This window comes from Podarcis liolepis (genome assembly GCF_965112155.1).
Source record: "Podarcis liolepis genome assembly, chromosome: 14".
Classification (NCBI taxonomy): domain Eukaryota; kingdom Metazoa; phylum Chordata; class Lepidosauria; order Squamata; family Lacertidae; genus Podarcis; species Podarcis liolepis.
This window is the reverse complement of record NC_139569.1, coordinates 40,706,236-40,728,452: the sequence shown is the minus strand read 5'-3', so window position 1 is coordinate 40,728,452 and position 22,217 is coordinate 40,706,236. Positions and strand designations below refer to the sequence as shown.

Below are 22,217 nucleotides of genomic sequence, written 5' to 3'. Positions count from 1 at the left end.
CTCCGCTCCATTTTGCGAACTTTATCCTCTCCCAAACTGGTTGCGCTTTTGTAGTGACGCAGTGTGGTGTTAAAGCAATTGTGTGTTTACTTTGTACTCTGTCTCTGCTTATCATATAAAAATCAAAGCTACATAGCTACCTTTGTTGTAATTCTGGGGATTTCACTCCTTGTTAGAAACGTCTCTGAGGTTTTTTTCTGCAGCATATACAGTTTATGAAAATATAAATACATAGATGTATCATTTGTAGCAACAGCCACCCACCTGAAGAAAGGGGTAAGCATCCATTTCCTTACTCCTGGAATATTTTGTCCATTTCTGGGCACCATAATTTAAGAAGGATATTGACAAGCTGGAATGTATGCAGAGGAGGGTGACCAAGATACCCAAGGGTTAGGAGACCAAGCCTTATGAGGAATGGTTGAAGGACCTGGGTAAGTTTAGACTGGTAAAGAGGAGACTGAGAGGAGATATAATAGCCATCTTCAAATATCTTAAGGGCTGTCATATGGAGGATGGAATAGGCTTGTTTTCTCCTGCTCTGGAGGCTGGGACCCAAACAAATGGAATCAAGTTACAAGAAAGGAGAATTCAACTAAACATCAGGAATAACTTTCTGACCATAAGAGCTGTTTGACACTGGAACAGACTCCCACAGGAGGTGCTGAACTTTCTATCCTGGGATGTTTTTAAGCAGAGGTTGGATGGCCCCCTGTCATGTTTGATCTCGTTGAGATTCCTGCATTGCAGGGGGTTGAGACCCTTCCGACTCTACAATTCTATGATTCTATGAAAATACTTCCAGTTTGGGGTGGATTTCACCGTATATTACTTTTTACAAAGCCATGGTTGTTTAGTAGCACGCATGGCAGAACTGGATACAGGATCTCCAGCCTCAAATCTTTGTTTAATCAAGCAGCTCGATAGATAGCCTAGAGAACAAACCACAATCTATCTGAATAACCAACCTTGCAGGGTTGCTGTGAAGATTTTGAAAGTGTGATTGATTTCAAGCTGCCTTAAACATTTGTTGGCAAGGAAGGGTAGAAATGGGAGAGGGGGACACCCAAAACTTCTAATAAGATTTCCTTTCCAACCCATTTAAGTGAATGTCTCTTTTAAAGATTCTGTGTCCAGATGGGGGAAGGGAGGGAAGCAGATGGCTAATAAAGTACTTGCACGCTTAATGACCTACATCAAAGACAGACAAATTACACACCATATAGTCAAATGACAAGCTGCATTCCCCTTCCTGATGCCGCCATGGTTCAACAACGAAACCACTGATATAAGATCAGTCAGAATCTCTGTTTTGGCATGCAATGTACCATTTAATTATCCTCATTACAGTTACGCAAGGAGAAAAGGAGTTAGCCTTGCCAAAGGCCACTGATTCCATGAATCCAAAGGGTGAGTGTTTGAGTGGAATAGCTTTTCTTGCAATCCAGCTTGGGATATCTTTGTAGATCTCTGAGTAGATCAGGGGTGCCCAAACTATTTCAAAGAGGGCTGGATTTGATGAAGTGAACATGAGTGTTGACCTTTTTTTAGGATTGGAGTTGTTGAGTTTGGATTGGAGCTTTTTTGGCTTTTGGGGGGGATTATTCCAAAATTGTTGAGCTTTTTTAAGGATTGAAGTTACAAAGCTTTTGGGGGGGGGGGTTTGCCACAGGAAATAAACTGCCACGGGGGCCAGATTAAACCTACCAGAGGGCCGAATTAGGCCCCCGAAGTGGACTTTGGACATGTCTGCAGTAGATCAAAAAGTGTTTTTGCCTAACAACTGAAAGACTCCCCCACTGCTACCCTAAATGAGACTGCTAAAACAAATACACATTTAGCGACCAGGAATGTTTTGGGGTTTTTTTATCCTGGGCTGGCTGAGCAGTTACCAATATGCAACCTGTAGGAGGAATCTGCCAAACTCAGAAGTGGACATGCACCTAATTTAATCCAGGCGTGATCATGACTCAGATCAGATTATGGATCCACTTAGTAATCCAGTTGTGTGGATTTCTTTATGAGACAGCCCTCCCTCTGTTAATCTAAAATATTATGTTTAAATGTTTTAAAAATAGGTTATTCGGCCACCTGTAGTAGCTAGCACATGGGACTCCTTGACACTGCACACCTGGGATGCAAATACAGCAAGTCCCCCTGGGAACAATGAGACTTGATGGCTTTCCATTTCCCTTACAAGGGATTGTAGCTGGCGGGGGGCGGGACACACACATACAGACATATGACCCATACACAATCCCCACCTCGAGAGCAAGGAAATGTCAATAAGTCGTTGGTAGCGGAACTTGACTTATTTTCATTAAAGGCATGATACAGCAAGGAGCCCTGTCTGCTAGCTGCCCAAGGCTGTGGTTGGTGGATTATCTCTACTTCAATGGATTTGTCCATTCCTAAATTGACACACAGCTCCGAGGCAGTGGAAGTGATAAACTGGTGGCATGTGAGTGTTAACAAGATAGTGGTACTCCTTGATCCATCACTTTTCCTGGATACTTAGCTGGCAGCAGTTGCTAAAGGTAAAGGGAACCCTGACCATTAGGTCCAGTCGTGGCCGACTCTGGGGTTGCGGCGCTCATCTCGCTTTATTGGCCAAGGGAGCCAGTGTACAGCTTCCAGGTCATGTGGCCACCATGACTAAGCTGCTTCTGGCGAACCAGAGCAGCGCACGGAAATGCTGTTTACCTTCCCGCCAGAGCGGTACCTATTTATCTACTTGCACTTTGACGTGCTTTCGAACTGCTAGGTTGGCAGGAGCAGGGACCGAGCAACGGGAGCTCACCCCGTCGCGGGGATTCGAACTGCTGACCTTCTGATCAGCAAGTCCTAGGCTCTGTGGTTTAACCCACAGCGCCACCCGTGTCCCTGCAGCAGTTGCTAGGGTGACTTTTTTATAAGTTTCTGTAGACATGCTAGCTGAAGATGTACCTGGAGAAGGCAGGTGTGGTTTGTCATCCATGCTTCTGTGACACCCTGCCCCCTAGACTGGCCTGCCTTTGAATACAGTCCAGGAGCGCCAACTTATCCAAAAACAGCAGCAAGACTTTTATCTAGCTCTCACAGGTTAGCGCATAACTCCGATGTTATGTTCATTAGTTACTTTAGCTTCCTGTATGCTTCTGGGCTGTTTAAAGTGCTGACTCTAGCTAAGGGGTCAGCAAACGTTTTCAGCAGGGGGCCAGTCCACTGTCCCTCAGACCATGTGGGGGGCCGGACTATATTTTTTTTTGGGGGGGGGGGGGGGAATGAACAAATTCCTATGCCCCACAAATAACCCAGAGATGCATTTTAAACAAAAGGACACATTCTACTCATGTAAAAACACGCTGATTCCCGAACCGTCCACGGGTGGGATTTAGCAGGCAACGGGGCCGGATCCAGCCCCTAGTTTGCCTACCCATGCTCTAGCCTTTAAAGCCCTTAGCAGCTAGAAACAGGTAACTACTTGTTCCCATATAGGTTTGTCCGGGAATTAGGATAAATGTCAGAGGCCCTGCTCTTTGTGACATCTCAGGAGCTTTGGCACAGAATTGTAGAGTTGGAAGGGACCTCATGGGTCATCTAGTCCAACCCCCTGCTTGTGAGCACAAGAAACAGAGAACTCAGGTTTACAACTGCAAATAAAATGTTTTCAGTGTGTTTTAAATGCAATATACAATGTGACACTAGATGGCGATGTTGAGCCTTATGGAAAATTCAATGTATTTTTTAAAACGCTTTTTTAAAAAAAAGCATGAAAGCTTTTTTCTTATATTCATCCAGCTTTTTCTTAATTTCCTTCTTTAATTTGTTAAAATTCTGTTGTTCTAAATTTCTTGTTATATTTATTCCCAAGTACTTTATTATATTTCTTAATTTTATGTCTATTCTTATTTACTTCAAAAAAAAACCGTTTTTCATCTTCATCGTAGCTAAATATCATCATCTCTGATTTGGACCAATTAATTTGCAACCCTGTTATTTCTCTCTTTTTTTTCAAATGTGCCTCTAACACCTGCATATTTTCCCATGTATTTTCAATTGTCAGCAAGGTGTCATCTGCAAATAAGCTCATTTTCTCTTTTCATTTATTGCTTATTCCTTTTATATTTCCCTCTTCTCTAATTACATTGGCCAGAGTTTCAATGACCAATACAAATAAAATTGGGGAAATTTCTGTAGGTTCCACCAGAGTGTTCTTGGTGATGCTATCACGACATTGTACTGTCCTCCAAAATGATATTCACCAGGCTCCCTCACTGTCTTTTACCAGAAACTGAATACACTTTTATTTCAGTGGACTTGTAGCAGATTTATTATATAACAACTTTTAAGTTTGCTGCTGCTGCTGCTATGTTTGTGTTTTTCTTTGCTTAAAAATCATAGAATCATAGAATCATAGAGTTGGAATAGACCACAAGGGCCATCGAGTCCAACCCCCTGCCAAGCAGGAAACACCATCAGAGCACTCCTGACATATGGTTGTCAAGCCTCTGCTTAAAGACCTCCAAAGGAGGAGACTCCACCACACTCCTTGGCAGCAAATTCCACTGTCGAACAGCTCTTACTGTCAGGAAGTTCTTCCTAATGTTTAGGTGGAATTTTCTTTCTTGTAGTTTGGATCCATTGCTCCATGTCCGCTTCTCTGGAGCAGCAGAAAACAACCTTTCCCCCTCCTCTATGTGACATCCTTTTATATATTTGAACATGGCTATCATATCACCCCTTAACCTCCTCTTCTCCAGGCTAAACATGCCCAGCTCCCTTAGCCGTTCCTCATAAGGCATCGTTTCCAGGCCTTTGACCATTTTGGTTGCCCTCCTCTGGACACGTTTCAGTTTGTCAGTGTCCTTCTTGAATTGTGGTGCCCAGAACTGGACACAGTACTCCAGGTGAGGTCTGACCAGAGCAGAATACAGTGGCACTATTACTTCCCTTGATCTAGATGCTATGCTCCTATTGATGCAGCCCAGAATTGCATTGGCTTTTTTAGCTGCCGCGTCACACTGTTGGCTCATGTCAAGTTTGTGGTCAACCAAGACTCCTAGATCCTTTTCACATGTACTGCTCTCAAGCCAAGAGCTGACTGCATTTTGATATTGCTCTTAGAAACTGTTTTATTTGCATTTTTTATTGATTGTATAGTATGATTTTATGGTTATGTTCTGTATGCCATTCTCAGTCCTTGCATCAGGACAGCAGGATATAAGTAAATTATTGATTATTATTTTAAATTCATTTCAACTCCCTTCTCGCGAACAATTAATCAGAGAAAAAGTTCTTGCCAAGCTCCTAGCTACTAAATTGGCCTTTATAAGGATGCGGGAACTCTTCTTCCAAGCATATACAAGGGCACAACAGTGAATAAAACAGACTGGCCTCTTATGTAAGGAAAGCACACTGAGAAGATGAATGAAATGGGGGGGGGATGAGGGGCAAACTGAAATTTGGCAATAAATGAATGCTCAGCTGCTTTGCCCAAAGACCCTCTGGGTAGAATGAATAAGTCCAAAGCAAATACAGCAACAAGGGTTCTCATTCTTGAATGTGAAAAAAATAGCAGGACTTCAGGAACAGCTACCCACTCCAGTAATTTTCCCCCCAGTGGGAGGTCAAAGTTTGTTACCAAGTGGTCCCCATTATTTATACTGTCCAGTGGAAAATGCTTTGCTGAATAGCCCCAAAGCTTTACCCCCATGAAGGAATTTTGGCCATCTCAAGAGACCTAACGTAAAGACTGAACCATGAACTAGGCAGTCTTGAGTTCAAATTTCTCCTTTCGGTAAGAAGCCTCTTTCTTTCTCTCTCCTTTCTGTGATACTGAATTAATATTGGCCTATTTTATGGGGCTGTTATGCCATTTCTAGCTCTTATGGCTTCAGGAACTACAGGCTTAGAAATGTAAGCTATGCACAGTGATATTTCAGAAAGCAGAGGGCTGGCTACATAAGGTTTGCAGGGGACGGAGACAGTTATAACTAGCAGAAGCCAAGTGATGCAAAAATAAAGATAAAATATGCAAACATGCTTAATTTATATAGATTGCAGGGTACTGCTTTTCCTGGCATGGAAGCTGGGCTGCTTTGGCACCCGTGATCTTAAAAGAAAATCAAAAAATCAGCACAGACACAACCTCTGCTTCATCTTTAACCTCCTGGGAGCAGTTCATTCGATCACAATGCCATGTATACCAATCATCAAATAGTGAATCGTAGTACTGCAGCAATAGTACCAAAGTATTTGCTTTTTAACATAAAGGCCCACATAAAAGTATCTACTAAAGATGCTATGTTAACATTTATGTTTCTTTTTGGATGCCTGGCTGCCAAGGTGTTGTTGTATAAAGAATAAATTAAAAAAAAGGCAACAGAAGTACAATCAAGCCATCCTGCCAACAGCACCTGGGTTCCTTGGGTACTGCCAGGGCCCCTGTGGCCCCCTTTGAAAACGTTTCTGGGTTCGCAATGCCATGAAGTGGTACTACGTTAGGGTAGTCGTCGTTAGGGTCCAGTCGTGGCCAACTCTGGGGTTGCGGCGCTCATCTCGCTTTATTGGCCAAGGGAGCCGGTGTACAGCTTCCGGGTCACATGGTCAGCATGACTAAGCTGCTACTGGTGAACCAGAGCAGCACACGCAAACCCCGTTTACCTTCCCGCCAGAGTGGTACCTATTTATCTACTTGCACTTTGACATGCTTTCGAACTGCTAGGTTGGCAGGAGCAGGGACTGAGCAACAGGAGCTCACCCCGTGGCGGGGATTCGAACCGCCGACCTTCTGATCAGCAAGTCCTAGGTTCTGTGTTTTAACCCACAGCGCCATACATTAGGGTAGGGTTGCCATATTTCAAAAAATTGAAAATCCAAAGATGTTGCAAAATCGCAAAGAAATTGGACGTTTTTGAGCTATTTCTGAGGAAAATTGGCAAAAACGACACTGCCCAACATCGGCTGCCTATGTCCAAATTTGCCCAGACATTTTGTCAATTTCCAGCCGGACACTGCTTGCGGTGGCTGCAGTATTCTATATATGTCTGGAAAATTCCAGATGGATGGCAACCCTACATGAGGGCAGTGTGGAAAATGAAAATAGTAGCTCCTGGCCCCAGTCATCCAGCACTGCCACAAAGTAAGCTATAAAAGGGCCACTGATATAGATGGTTCCCACCAGAGGCCACTTTGCACAGGGGCCACCTCAAACCCTGAAGCTGTCCCCACAAGCAACGTGATCAAAATGGCAAAGATATGACTATAAACATGAATAAGCAGCAGCAATCAAGGGATAAAAACAGTAGCTTTGTCTTCATAGAAAGCCTGATAGGAGAGCTTAGTTTTCACCATCTATTTTAATATTGTTGCAACTCACCCTGGGACTTTTTAGTGAGAAATCTAACAAATAGCTAAACCCACCTCTTAGGGAATGCAGTTCCAACGCATAAGTTCCACCACCACCAAGAAGGCTCTGTCCACATCCTACCGGCCTAATCTCAGAAAATGGCAGAATGTGGAGCAGAGCTTTGTGCAAAGATCTCAGGTGATGTGAAACTCCTGATTGTCTAAAGAAATGGAATTCCTTTACTGACACATATGGACTTAGGGCTTGTCGTCTGTTGCCCTTCAGCTGTAAAGAGTGCTGGTTTTCGCAGGGAAAGCTCCAGGACCAAAAAATAAAGAAGAGTGCTCAGACACAGCTTTTGAAGCATTCCAGACCTGTGCCTGGAAAGAGTGGGGCAAAAACTACATGTGGATAAGCCCTTCATGAAAAGCACCTTTTAAAAAAGAATATAGCAATATTAAGATATAGCAATTTATCCCATTGATCAGCTAAGGAAGCACAGCTTGTTTTTATTACCACTGCTCTATTTTCTGTCAACTGGTATCACTTTCAGGCAAGAACAATAATATTGCAATTACCAAGGGCAACTCTAACTGTTTTGTATTGTTTTCTTTTTGTAATTGCAATACTGTAGACAGACAGACAGACAGACAGACAGACAGACACATGCATACATACATAGAAGCTGATGTGTTGGTTACTTTGGGAAACCTTGAATGTGTACACACACACACACACACACACACACACACACACACACTGTTGTCTCTAGGTCAGGTGGGGGGGATCCTCTCTGAGTCATTTATGGATTAGCCTTGAAGCCTTGACACAGTTCTGTTCTGCCCTCCCCCAGCTGTTTAAATTGTCTATATAGCGTTGGACTGAGCCTGACAATTATACACAGAGGTGGAAATCGTAAAACCAATTTGATTTTATCCAGCATATGAGGAATTTGTTACTTTTATTGCCCTGAAACTGCATGAAAACAGCCATTTCATGCTAAAGGCATCTGAAGTTCTTTTGGGTGTCAAGGAACTTGCCAGCCCTGGAGCCTGCGGTCTTCTAGACCGTCTAGAAAAAAGAATTTTGTTGAGGAGGAGAGGCAATCTTGCAACGAACACTGGCCCACTTTGTTTATTGTTTCTCCAAATGAGGCTGGGAGCAAGGAGGTGGGCTGATGTAAGTGAACAAGAATGCTGTTGAAGATTCGATTTTAAGCATCTGAGGCCCTTCCTTCACTCACAGAACAGAAAGGGATTGTATGTATTGACAAAGTAGAAAGGCTAATCATCAAGATAAAATCAGCCTTATCCAGTTAGCCCCACAATTTCAGATGCCTTCTAACCCTAGCAGTTTTGCCTAGCTGCTTTCAAGGTAGCTATCCAATGTAGCTATTCAACAAGGTACAGATCCCAACTTTGTTATCCCGTAAAGGTCCCAAAACTACTATCAGCAAGACAGAACATGAGAGAAACCAAACCAAACGATTTAGTAAAATCATGAACTGTGTACTAAGAAAAGGATGACAGCCAGATCAAGTGCACGCTAACTTTTAAATCTTATTTTGGTTTCCAAATTCTATTACAAAAACAACACAGTACGAAACATAGAACCAAGAGTTGTTGCTTACAAGTGTTATGCTCCCAAAGATTTGTCCCAAATAGGAATAGATTGGATACAATGGTACCTTGGGTTAAGTACTTAATTCGTTCTGGAGGTCCGTTCTTAACCTGAAACTGTTCTTAACCTGAAGCACCACTTTAGCTAATGGGGCGTCCTGCTGCCGCCACGCCACCGGAGCACGATTTCTGTTCTCATCCTGAAGCAAAGTTCTTAACCTGAGGTACTATTTCTGGGTTAGCGGAGTCTGTAACCTGAAGCGTATGTAACCCAAGGTACCACTGTATTCTCATGTCCCTGAGACTAGCCGGAAAGGATTATAGTAGTGCCCTATGTCCAAGCATTTCTACTGCTGTAATCCAAACACACTGACCCAGGAGTAAACCCCATTGAAATCAATGGTGCTCACTTCCGGGAAGACATTTATAGAATTGCACTGCAATGAACACATACTGAATTGTATCCGGTTCTGTGACACTTGTAAAAAATACTGGTGTATATTATACTAGGCCTAGGGCAGGCATAGGCAAACTCGGCCCTCCAGATGTTTTGGGACTACAACTCCTATCATCCCTAGCTAACAGGACCAGTGGTCAGGGATGATGGGAATTGTGGTCTCAAAACATCTGGAGGGCCAAGTCTGCCTATGCCTGGCCTAGGGTATTCACAGCAGGTATTAAAATGTAGAAGTGCCACAGGTTGCAATGATAGTCTGTGCATTAAGTCCTATGCAGCTGTTCAAGCTATATGCATGAAATATACATGTAACGGAAAGAAAGAGAATTGGCACTGAAGTGGCAGGCCCTCTCCTCAAGCAAAAGATGATCAGGTTAACATCTATGTAGAGTTTATGCACACACTGACTCTCTTGACTCCACCATTGTGTGTAGACAGCCCTTCTTACATGCAGTTGTATACAAGTGAGACTTGCAATACTGTAGTACGTTACAGTGCTTCTGCTCAGGATTCCAGGCACCCAGCCTTGCCCTGTTCCAGGATACTCCATACCCCCCAATTGCAAGCGTCTAGGTGTAACACGGGGGACGCGGGTGGCGCTGTGGGTTAAACCACAGAGCCTAGGGCTTGCCGATCAGAAGGTCGGCGGTTTAAATCCCCACAACGGGTTGAGCTCCCGTTGCTCGGTCCCTGTTCCTGCCAGCCTAGCAGTTCAAAAGCACGTCAAAGTGCAAGTAGATAAATAGGTACCACTCCGGCAGGAAGGTAAACGGCGTTTCCATGCGCTGCTCTGGTTCGCCAGAAGCGGCTTAGTCATGCTGGCCACATGACCCGAAAGCTGTACGCCAGCTCCCTCAGCCAATAAAGCGAGATGAGCGCCACAACCCCAGAGTTGGTTACGACTGGACCTAATGGTCAGGGGTCCCTTTACCTTTACGTGTAAATATGTTAATAAACCATAGTTCTTAAAGACACTAGCCACTGCTGTGCCTTATCTTCCCAACAGAAGCACAACCCTGGGTAAGCACCTGGAACCCCTGGAACCTCACACAGCTCATGGAGATTGGGGTGGTGTGTAAGAATATATACTACAACACACAGAAGTTTAAAAATTATTTAGGAGTGTTCCAATGTGTAAGCGGCAACTGAATGTTTACCTTCACTTCTTTTTGCTTTCCAGAATGAGATAGAGCTTGCTTCTTACTACTGTATGGTAGAAAGCAAATGTGAAATGTTTATTTAAGTGTTGGGTATGCAATCCTTTTTTATTGTTGTTGCAAACTTAACGATATGCATAAGTTAATTGCAACAGCAAAAAGCTTCCAACTCCCAAGTATGAGCAATCCATTAAGGCTGAATGGGTGCTTTAATGACTTAAGCTTGTAACAATTCATTTTCAAAGGCATTGCTTCAGCTTTAGTGCAGAAGCCTCTTTTAATAACTAGGCACAGTCTTCCACCCATTTCTGCATCTTCTTTATTGATGTTGGAAATGCAAAAGAAATCTAGCCCACCCTACCCACTGGATTCTTCTTTCCATTGTTTGTCTCTTGCTGGGGATACCATCCTTCACTATGTCTCCTTGGGCACCCGCTCCTATCTGACAAAGGAGATTCCTTGGTTGGAAGCAAGATATACCACTGGCATGACTAGGAACCCCCGTGAATATTGGATATGTATCCACAAGCGCAGTGGAATGTGCAAACAGGTGTTGCCCCACCTCGTCCTCCTTAATCCAGCATCCCAGACACCAAAATATACGTAATATCTCCTACCAGGTGGTAAGGGATAACCCTGGACACAGGCCTTCTAACAGATGCAACTCTCGCAAGAACATATTAAGCTGCCCTGTACGGAATCAAAACATTGGTTCCTCTAGCTTAAGTATTGTTTACACCGGGTGTTGGGAACCTCTGGGCCTCCAGATATTGCTGAACTACAACTCTCATGAACTCTACCAAGCATCACCCAACCGGATCTACACTGACTTGGCCGCAGCCCTCCAGGATGTCAAAGAGAGAATCTTTCCCAGCCAAACCTGGAGATTCTGGGTATTGAGCCTGGGACTATCCTGTATACAAAGAAGATGCTTGGCTACTAAGTGTTGACCCTTCCCTTTCCTGCCAGGCTGCTGGCCCCTGCACCTAAGTTTGGACACAAGCAAACTGTGTGCTTAAGGCAGCTGAGCCAGCAGGGTTTAGTGCCCTACGAAGCACGGGGGGCCTTCCACTGCTGTGCTATGGCCTCAGTGTGAAATAGCATCCTTTGTCACCGTTGCATGATTTAAGTTAGGTCTGGGTGAATGTCAGTTTCAGTTTCTTATTTTTCTAATCTTAAGTTCCCTATCAGTCTGCAATTTGTTTTAAAGAAGTCTTGCCTCTCTGATCCTGCTCCCTCATTATTTTGTGTGTATGTTTTCACCCAGACACAATGTTTTCGGTTTCAGCATGAGGGTGGGAAGAAATTCACAGAAAGGTCCAAAGGTCTGCTCCCGGATGTATTGAAGATGAACTTTCTAAAGCAACTGTTTTCAGAGCTTTTGTGGTTTTTTTTATATTCTTCACAGTGATCAGATATATAGGTTAATGACATGTGGTCTGAAAAATGGGAGAGAGAGAAACCTGCTTGCCCTCTGCCATCCTCTGAATGATGTCCCTGCTCTTACAATTTCCTACAATTGTATTGTGTGGCACAAAAGTCAAAATATTAAGCTGTTGCCTCAGAATCCTTCGCGCCACTATCAATTTCACCAAGGTTGGGGGGGGGGGGAGCAAAAAAAACACCTAGAATCTTGAAAGACACACTCCTATCTGACCAGAGTCTAGGAAAGCATGCCTGTTCTCAGAGGAAAGGCATATAAGATTCCCTTCCAACATGTGGAAGTGAAACACAGGAGCAATTAATTCCACTGTTAGATTTAACATAGGAATACCACATCTGTGCTTCCTTGTAAGCACTGTACAGCAGAAAATCTGTTTGCAGAGGAAGTTATAGACGTCTCAAGATGACATACAGAACAGTGTAGTTCATGCTTAAATAGCCTTCAGGGAACCATGGGCTGTCTTTATTGTTTCCTGCTGAATGGAGACATTTTATGATATTCATTCGTTGGTGGGCAATATATTAGTGAAATACAGTAATATCTAGCTACAGGCTCTTCACGGCTTTCTAAGCTGAAGCCTGAGACTTGCTAGCCCAGGGGTCTGCAACCTTTAAGACAAAAAGAGCCACTTGGACCCGTTTCTGAAGGGAAAAAAACCTGGGAGCCGCAAAACCATTGTGACATTTAAAACAAATATATCTCCGGAGCCGTGATCTGACAGCGGGTGGGAAGGTGACGTCGGGAAGGTGCATGACTAACGCACGCACCGCCCCCATGCGATGTCACAGCCAGTACAGCACCCACCACAGTGGGGAGTCTCGGGGCGCACAATGCGCCTCCTCCCCTCGCTAGTATCCGTCCCAGAGCCACAGCAAAGGTGTAAAAGAGCCACATGCGGCTCCGGAGCCGCGGGTTGCAGACCCCTGTGCTAGCCTATAAAACGAAATGGATTCAACACCAACCAATGAACATCATTTCCCTTACAATATCACTTTCATAAATAGTAGTGATATAAACAGGGCCCATGACACAATAATATGTTCTGCGTGGCAACTTGAGAGACAAAAGGGCAGCCAAACGTATTTTCTAGACTGATTTTTTCCCCCCAGACCATGCATGCAAAAACAGAAGAAAACAGGACAGTGATTCAAATGGCTTGGTGCCCATTGTAAATGTCAGCCTCTGAAGCCAGTTCTAGTTGCATGCAACCGGGCATCTACGGCGACTAGAAGTCTTGGAAGAAGATGTACACCCTCATCTACATCAAAAGGGGCATTCAGTATCTGTTCAGTGGGGTTCATATGAACATCACAATGTGGACACTCAGCTTCATCAGCTACATGTCTAGAAGCCTGAACCCTCTTGGTTAAGGACAAGGAGAAATTCCATTCACTTCCCATTTAAGTGAACAGACTTCATCCACACATTCCAAACAATACGGGGACCAAAACACATCCACCCTTCGAAATCTGCACTCCTTTGAATTTAGCAATGCAGTTCTCCAGTCATGTGAGGTGTACAAAGATGCGTGTAACTCGGGTAACGTGTGAATTAAAATGCATATACTGCTGCAAATAACACACAAAAGTGTACTATATTAGTGCACTATATGCTTTGTATAAATGTGCATATTAGGCAAAATTGCATACAAACGTAAGTCTATCAGGAGAAATTTGCACTAAAATGCTGGTGAATTTTCATGCAGAATTCTAAAAGAAAAGAAAAGAAAGCAAAATAATGTGGAAATGAGAACTGAATTTAAGATTGGAAAAATGAAAAACTGAGAAACTGCAACGGACAGATTCTCTCAATTCCTATTCTTGGGATAGTTGCCTAATGTTAACAACAAGTCATTTTCTTCTGATCCACTTGCTTTCCTCCCACCCTGCCCCATCAGTTGCTTGCATTTTTTGTGGAAAAGAACTTTTTTGTGCATCACATATGCAGTAGAGCACAAACATTTGGTGCAGTTTCTGTTCCATCCAATTTCTGGGCATGCCTGAATTCTTTTACACATTCTGTCTGCCACATAACGCCATGTGGTACAACCGGTTACCATGCTATATACTGGAAATGCATAAAACCTAGATCAAGACGACAAATAGAGGTGCTGCTTTATTTCCTGATACTTGCTAACTATTAGCAGCCTGAAATTAGCTCCAGAAACAAGCCCCTTCAGCTAAATAAAATGTGGAATGTTATTAACATTAATCTAATACATGGCTATGCAGTTTTAAGTATGGGGAAGCATTAGATGAGTTGGTTGAAGGAGACAATATTTGTGAGTTTATACTACCCATATAGTGGGATAGATTAGAATCTCTGATCTAGAGTTGAAAACTCTCATTCTTTCTGATCAGTTCTGAATGTTCTTCTATGATATGCAATAGAATGTATGTTCCCAAATTGTGCCTCACTAGAAAAAGAGGTCTTTGCGTTATTATAAGGATAGGTTTATGTGTTCAGAAATCATCATTCACAACCTCTGGGGAGCTGATAAGGCCAATGTCACAAGGATTACAGCACAGTTTGGAATCCATTGGATGTACATATGGCATAAAGTTAATGTTGAATTGTCTGAGAGAAATTTTTTTTGGGTACAATCTTCCATGGCATGGCATGAAGCAGAGCCATATGTAGCCTGGACAGAATATGGCTAAGCATATCAGAATTCTGTACAACAGAAGTTTTAAAATGAGATTTTTAAGGTTACCCAAGCTTTGGATCGGCGTAAAGGTAAAGGTAAAGGGACCCCTGACCATTAGGTCCAGTCATGGCCGACTCTGGGGTTGCGGCGCTCATCTCGCTTTATTGGCCAAGGGAGCCGGCATACAGCTTCCGGGTCGTGTGGCCAGCAAGACTAAGCCGCTTCTGGCGAACCAGAGCAGCGCACGGAAACCCCGTTTACCTTCCCGCCTGAGCGGTACCTATTTATCTACTTCCACTTTGACGTGCTTTCGAACTGCTAGGTTGGCAGAAGCAGCGACCGAGCAACAGGAGCTCACCCTGTTGCGGGGATTCAAACCACCGACCTTCTGATTGGCAAGTCCTAGGCTCTGTGGTTTAACCCACAGCGCCACCCGCATCCCTTGGATCGGCATACCAGCCAGCTATTAATTGTGGTTACCACTGATTCTCTCCCTCCCTTTAAGGCCAAGCTAGTTGTGACGTTAAGTGCATGGAAGCAATTAAGGGTGCAGTTTATTTTATTTTAAAATGTAAATAGCTGATTAAACTCTTCTCCCCCGCAGACCGCATGAAAGTTGCCCACCCCCAGCCAAGTTGTTATTAGTCCCAAGAGGGAGACTCACAATGGTGCCACAGAGGGCTTGAGGGAAAAGCAGGGTGTTTTATATATACTTATGAGACACCTCATAAAATATCTTCTCTAGGTGTAATGCAAATAAAAATAAAATAAAAGCATGCTCTGATAAAACCACAATAATCTTGAGATGACCAACATAAAGACCTAAATACAAAACAGGCACAATAAAATAGTGCATACAGTGCAGAACAAAAACAGCTATCAGATATGTTCATATATTACAACTATCAACTGTACCACAGGGACTTAAAATTAGATCTTGAAAACAGAAAAATCTTAACCTGGGTGCCAGGCTGGCCTCCCTAGAGAGAGATTTCGGAGTCAGGAGCCACCAACAAAAAGGCCCCCTTTCTCTTTCATTTAGACTGTAGTAATGATTTTTTAAAAGCCAGTTCTCCCACTTTTCCAAAAAGGATTATTGCTTTTCTTACCCTCTTGAAAATTACAGTAGAAATAAGAATGTGCAAGTTCCCACGTGATAATATTTACGTGTGGCTGCATTTTTTATTTATTGATGTCTACACTTTGTGAGCTGCCAGGACAGCCCAGGAAGCCAGCAGGGGAATAGGAGGCTAGAGAAAATTGGGTGGTGTGCGGTGTGCTTCTCAGATGACAGATCTGCTACCTGAGGTGACTGCCTCACCTCGCCTCATGAGAGGGCCGGCCCTATGAGCTGCTATTGTAGCCTCAAACAGAACAAAAAGGACTACGTTAAAAAGTCATTGAAAAGCAACCACGTCTTCCTGAAAAATAAAGGATTCACTATTTAGTAAGCTGCTATTTTCAAACTTCAACCACTTACCTGGTAACTTGTGTCCGAGTGCCAAAATCCAGAGATCTCATTGACTGCAACACTTCAATACAGCCCATATACTAGAGTAAATATTGAGAGAGAGAGAAATCACAGCTGTTTAAAAATTATCTAGAAAAATAAAGAGAAAGAAGTTCCAATCAGAAAACGTTCAAAAGATATACTCCTTAATTTAAAATGATAGCGCAGAAATACATAAACCCATTCCAAAATCTCCCCATTTCTTATTATTTATGGAATTTATACCCAGGCCTTCCACCTGAAGGAGCCTAGAGTAGCAAACACATTCCAAACAAGACAATAAAAAAAGCATTCTAAAAGCAATTAAAACATTCTAAAACAGTTACAGTTAAAAACATAACCTTATCCAGTGATTTCAGGGTTTCCAAGAACAGTGTATTCCAGCCATCAAACGCCCGGGTAAATACAAATGTTTTCTCATTTTTCCTGACCGTCAGAAGTGCATGTATTAGGGGAAAGTGTGCGTAAAAATGAATTTATTGGTGAAAATAACATACAAAAATGCATTATATTAAGGGAAATTGCTTGCAAAAATGTGTACATTAGTCAAAACTGCATACAAAAATGAGAAAGTGGGAGAACCAGAATTAGACCTCACCATTCGTAACGTTGACTAATGCATACATTTCTGGAAGCAATTTTCCCTAATCTAATGCATTTTTGTATGTTATTATTTTCTAATTTATTCATTCTTATGCATACTTTCCCCTAATATATGCATTTCTGAAAAGAAAAGGGAAAAAAGTCAGTTGGGAGAACTGTAGTGCAAAATCTGTATTGGCGTGAATTCTGAAGGATGGCTGTGTGTCAGTTTCCATATGGATGGAGTCGCCTTTAGATGCAAACAGAATCAATGTTCCCATCCCTAATATGGCATCATATATAATGTAAAAACAAAGAAGTTGCAATGCATTTCATGTAATATTGCAATTAGCTCCCAAGTCTAAGATGTAGATTTTAAGGGGGGGGGGAAGGGTATTTATGAAGAGGCTTTTCGAATCACACATTTGAAAAATTCCCCTTGAGATCATATATCCATTGAACAACTTGTACGATCTATGCTATGAAAGGGAGGCAACGGTGTATTTATATGCGTGCTCTGTTTTCTGTTAAGAGCAGAAGTCTTGCAAACTGGCAGGGCTGTGCTTCGCCATGCTTGATAAAGCCAAAGATTCGGAGGAGTAGGTGAGTCACAGTTTGAGATCATATGACTGTGAGTAAGATCACGCTGCACACATCTGTGTGGGAAGCTACGCTGAGCAAAAAAACTGCAAGGTTGGGGTGGGGAGGGTGAGAGAGAGAAATCAATAGCAGGGGTTTTGCCATAAATTATCCTGAGCAGAGTTAATCTGATCAGCATTTCACAAAAGCCACTTTCACTTAAAAGCTTGAACAGGGATAATACATTAAATACAGGAGCATCTCTTAGGATCTGGGCTTTTAAAAAAAACACGTCAATGGGTGACTCCAGCTCCTGGGACTATTAATGGCTGTAGTTTTCAATAGGAAGGGAATTGAGAAAAATGGGTAGGGCTGGTTTTGGAAGGCATCAAGGTGGGGCGAACACCAATGGCCCCGAGGAAGTCTGAGGGTCCTGGGGAAAATCCCAGAGACACTATCTGACCTTTGCTTTTCTATCAGTCATCACCAGACTGTTGCAGCTCAGGGAAAGTTGGGAAGCAGGGCCACTCCATTTGCTCTGCTGAGATGCCAGCTCTTTTTATCTCCTCCTCGGCAGTTCTTATAGGACCTTTGTAAATTTGAGAACTGGTGCTTGAGTTTTCTTGTTTTCTCTTCCCTTCCAATCCCCTTTTCCTTGTGTGTCGTGTCTTTTTAGATTTTACGCCTGATTACTATAAGCCGCTTTAGGAGTGGCATTATTTATTCATCATAAGGTCCCAAGGTGGCTGACAAAGTACAAAAATAAAATACAGTGGTACCTCGGGTTACAAACTTAATTAATTCTGGAGGTCCGTTCTTAACATGAAACCGTTCTTAACCTGAGGCACGCTTTCACTAATGGGGCCTCCCGCTGCCGCCGCTGCACAATTTCCATTCTCATCCTGAGGCAAAGTTATCAACCCGAGGTACTACTTCCGGGTTAGTTGAGTTTGTACCCAAAGTGTTTGTAACCCGAAGCATTTGTAACTCAAGGTAGCACTGTACAGTGGTACCTCTGGATGAGAAGGGGATCTGTTCCAGAACCCTGTTCGCATCCAGAAGCGAATGTAACCCGTGTCCGTGCATCTGCGCGTGCACGGGTCGCAATTGGCCGCTTCTGCACATGACGTCATTTTGACCGCCCGCGCATGCGCGAGCGGCGAAACCCAGAAGTAACACGCTCCGTTACTTCCGGGTTGCCGCAGCATGCAACCTGAAAATACTTATCCCGAAGCTACTTCAACCCGAGGTATGACTGTATTGAAATCAGTTAAAACAAATACAATCAGAAGAATAGGTGGGCCTTAAAATTCTCTCAGGTGTCAAAGGCCAGGGCAAAGAGGTATGTGTTCAGCATAGGATGAAAGCTATAAAATACAGCTTTTGGGCTGAAGAGCAGGGTGAAAATGTTTTAAATAAATCAATAACAATGGGGAAAGAATGAATTTTATCTGATGTTTTCCCTTGCCTCCATTCTTCCACTTCAAAAGGAGGGAGGTGTGGACCCAGTGCTTTTTTCCTAAAAAAAATGTTTAGGGGTACTGTACTCTCATTTTGATTCAAGAAAACCACCATTTTATAGTTCAAATTGGGAAAAATAAATACAGTAAATGGACAAAAGTACAGAGATTCACAAAATGTTTAGGGGTATGTGTACCCCTACATCCCTCCAGAAAAAAAGCACTGGACCAGAACATAACATTAGTTAACAGATATTTTGGGGGCACACACTGAAGTTGATGAAAAACAGAGAAATTCTGGTTTTAAGTTAGAAAAGAAGGGGGGTTAGCCATTATTGTTTTCTCTAAACTAGGGGTGACACGTTAGCTTAGTCTGGTGACAGGCATCAAATTCTAAGTTAGTAATTTGCATGGATAGTTCAGTTGGTGGAGCATGAGGCTCTCAGGGTTGTGGGTTCGAGCCCAATATCGGACAAAAATATTCCTGCATTGCAGGGGGTTGGACTAGATGACCCCTGTGGTCCCTTTCCAACTCTACAATTCCATGATTCCATGGTTCTATGTGTCATCATCATAATCACCCACTTAATCTGATATGGCCACTTGCCATTATACAAATTTAGTTGTATGTCAAGGAAACAAACCTTGCACGGTCATTACATTTTACAGTTGTTACAGAACCAATTAAAAATATCAAATCACGACACCATAGAAGAAAACCAGGATCACTATGTACCGGTAATCCATAGAATTTCTATTAATCTTAGTACACGCTACTAAGTACCTCAACAAGAAATTCTGTTGTTCTAAACTTATCTTTCAGTAGGAGCAGCAACTTATATTGAGAAGTTCATCATATACCACAAAACATATGTTAACGGCATCCCATTTGTGCTATGGTGGAGTAACTCAGCAAACCTTTTTATTTGTGAAGCTGCTTTATAATGTATAAAATCACTGGTCTGACTAGCCCAGTAATGTTGACTTTGACTCTTTCACCAGCTGCTTTTAGCTACAGATAACTTGGATTCATAGCTGTCAACGTTTCCCTCTTTTTTTAAGGGAAATTCCCTTATTCCGAATAGGATTCCTCGCAAGAAAAGGGAAAAGTTGACAGCTATGCTTGGATTCAGCCTGTGATTTTCTGCATGCAGAACATGTACTCTGCCACTGAGTTATGACTCATCCTAGGGCTGTATCTCTGAGGTCCGTAGTGCTGAGATTCTGCTGTATTCACCACAGATCGCAGGGCTGGCTTCGGGATCTTGAGAGTTTCTGAGCAAGAAACTATTAGCGGGGCATATTAAAAAGCAAAGAGAAGACATGGCATGCAAACAGAGTGCACAGAGGGCCGACCCCCCCCCCCGGACAAATGACTAGTGCAAGCAAGCCAAGCCATATGCCAACATCTTTCTCCAAAATATGAGTGGGACCACGCCACACATTTAAAGCACATTCAGTGCACATTTAGAGCACACGGCTTCCCCTGAAGAATCCTGGGAACTGTAGTTTGTTAAGGGTGCTAGGAATTGTAGCTCTGTGAGGGTGAAACTATATCTCCCAGGTTTCTTTGGGAGAGGTCATGTGCTTTAAAACATGCATTGAATATGCCTTACATCTATAGTGTGGTTTTGCTCTAAGAGCTGAAAAAAGAGATAGAAGCACAAAATGGTGTAGGCATTTCAGCAGCTACATCCATGGGGGGAAAGTCACCTACATCTGCCACCACAACACTCACTCACAGAGAGAAGCTCTTTCTACCTCCTCTGTTCAGAACAGATGGGGAAAGTGGGTACCCAGTCCTGACATCCAGTGAAATGTGAGCATGTTCAATGTAGGAGAGGTTTAAAAATGCTCTGTTTGCCATCATGTTGTATTTAAGTTTGGAAAACTGCAGATAAGAAAGGGTGTACCTCAGTTTACGAACTTAATCCGTTCCAGAAGTCTGTTCTTAAACTGAAACCGTTCTTAAACTGAGGCGCACTTTCTCTAATGAGGCCTCCCGCCACCGGTGCCCTTCCACCATTTGGCTTCCATTCCTAGACCAAGGTAAAGTTCACTAAATGGAACACTACTTCTGGTTTTGCGGGGTTCTTATACCGAATAGTTCGTAAACAGGGCTGTTCTTAAACCGAGGTACCACTTGTAAGTCTTTAGGTTTGAGAAAGAATTGAGGGTTTTTTCTTTCGGTTTAAAAAAGCTGTTATGTGTGAACAGGCTGCTGCAATAGATGGGCCTTTGGCCTGATCCAGCAAGCTTTTCTAAAGTGCTGGTAAAATGAGCCAGTGCAAACAGAAACTGAGTGGGAACAGCAAACAGTATTCTTGTGCACTGTGATTTTTTGAGAAAATATCTACGTTTTGGAGACATCATTGGAGACCCTGGAACAGCCAGCAAATTGCTGACCCCTGCCAAATACCTTTGTTTCTGTCTAGATCAGCGGCTCTCAACCTGTGGGTCCCCAGGTGTTGTTGGACTACAACTCCCATAATCCCTGAGCTCTGGCCTTGCAAGCTAGGGGTGATGGGAGTTGTAGTTCAACAACATTTGGGGACCCACAGGTTGAGAAAGGCTGGTCTAGATCCAGCTGACCTCCTCAGTAGATCCCTGGTAGCTTCAAAGCCCTGGCGTCTACTGTATCATGCTACTTCCTGGAGCCAGGCATGATGCGAAATTCGATGTCCTCCTACGATGCTTAACTGATCTATTTCCTCAGTGAACAGGCCGCTTTGCCATTCAATAAGGGACTCAGTAACGAATGCCAAAGAGCAAGCGCATCTGGCAGGCTTCTTTGCCAGGTCAGTCACCCACGGGATGCCAAACCACAACTCATCAGGAGTAATTACAAAGGAAGCAGATGGAACAGCTGCAGCCCACTCTCTCTTTGTCCATCTCTTTTGGTAAGGCTTGGAGCTGCAAGGGTCTTCAGGCAGACACCTGTGTTCTCAAGTATACTGACACACACACACACATTTGGATATTATAATTAAATGTTTGCACCCGGTGCAGTGGATCTAAAAGAGAGGGAGAAGCTAAAAATATATTCCCCCAGCTCCTGAATCATAGATGAGTTTGAGAAACACTGAGTCACTTGGAGTTCATTTCCTCCTCATGGGAGTCTTGGGTGGATAGAAAGGCAAAAATATAGCAACCACACTGAAGCTATGCAGGATTATGTCTGGTCCAGACAGCGCCCTGAGGGGACCCTTATGCATTCTGTCTTGAGCCAAGGTAAGACACCAATGAAAGCGAGGGGGGCAATGTCTTGGAAGCAATGGCACATTTGCATTACTGATGTCCACACACAAATTGTTCAGATTAAATGGAAGCAGCATGAACCTGGGTGCATGAGGATGGACCTTGCTGTGTGTGTATGTGGTGGAGGAGGGGGGTCAGTTTATTTTCTTCCACCCCTTAAAAGTGATGGTATGT

At 43.2% G+C, this 22,217-nt stretch overlaps 2 protein-coding genes across 4 annotated transcripts in view; both read right to left on the bottom strand.

Moving 5' to 3' along the window:
* Nucleotides 1-22,217, bottom strand: part of LOC310693470 (NAD(P) transhydrogenase, mitochondrial-like) — a 963,907-nt gene that overhangs the window by 553,150 nt on the left and 388,540 nt on the right. The window lies entirely within an intron of this gene.
* Nucleotides 1-22,217, bottom strand: part of SHC4 (SHC adaptor protein 4) — a 63,177-nt gene that overhangs the window by 20,039 nt on the left and 20,921 nt on the right. For all 3 annotated transcript variants that reach the window (XM_083475776.1, XM_083475778.1, XM_083475777.1), the window contains one exon: nt 16,135-16,205. In XM_083475776.1, the coding sequence (XP_083331902.1) occupies nt 16,135-16,205 (71 nt within the window). The remainder of the gene's footprint in view (nt 1-16,134; nt 16,206-22,217) is intronic.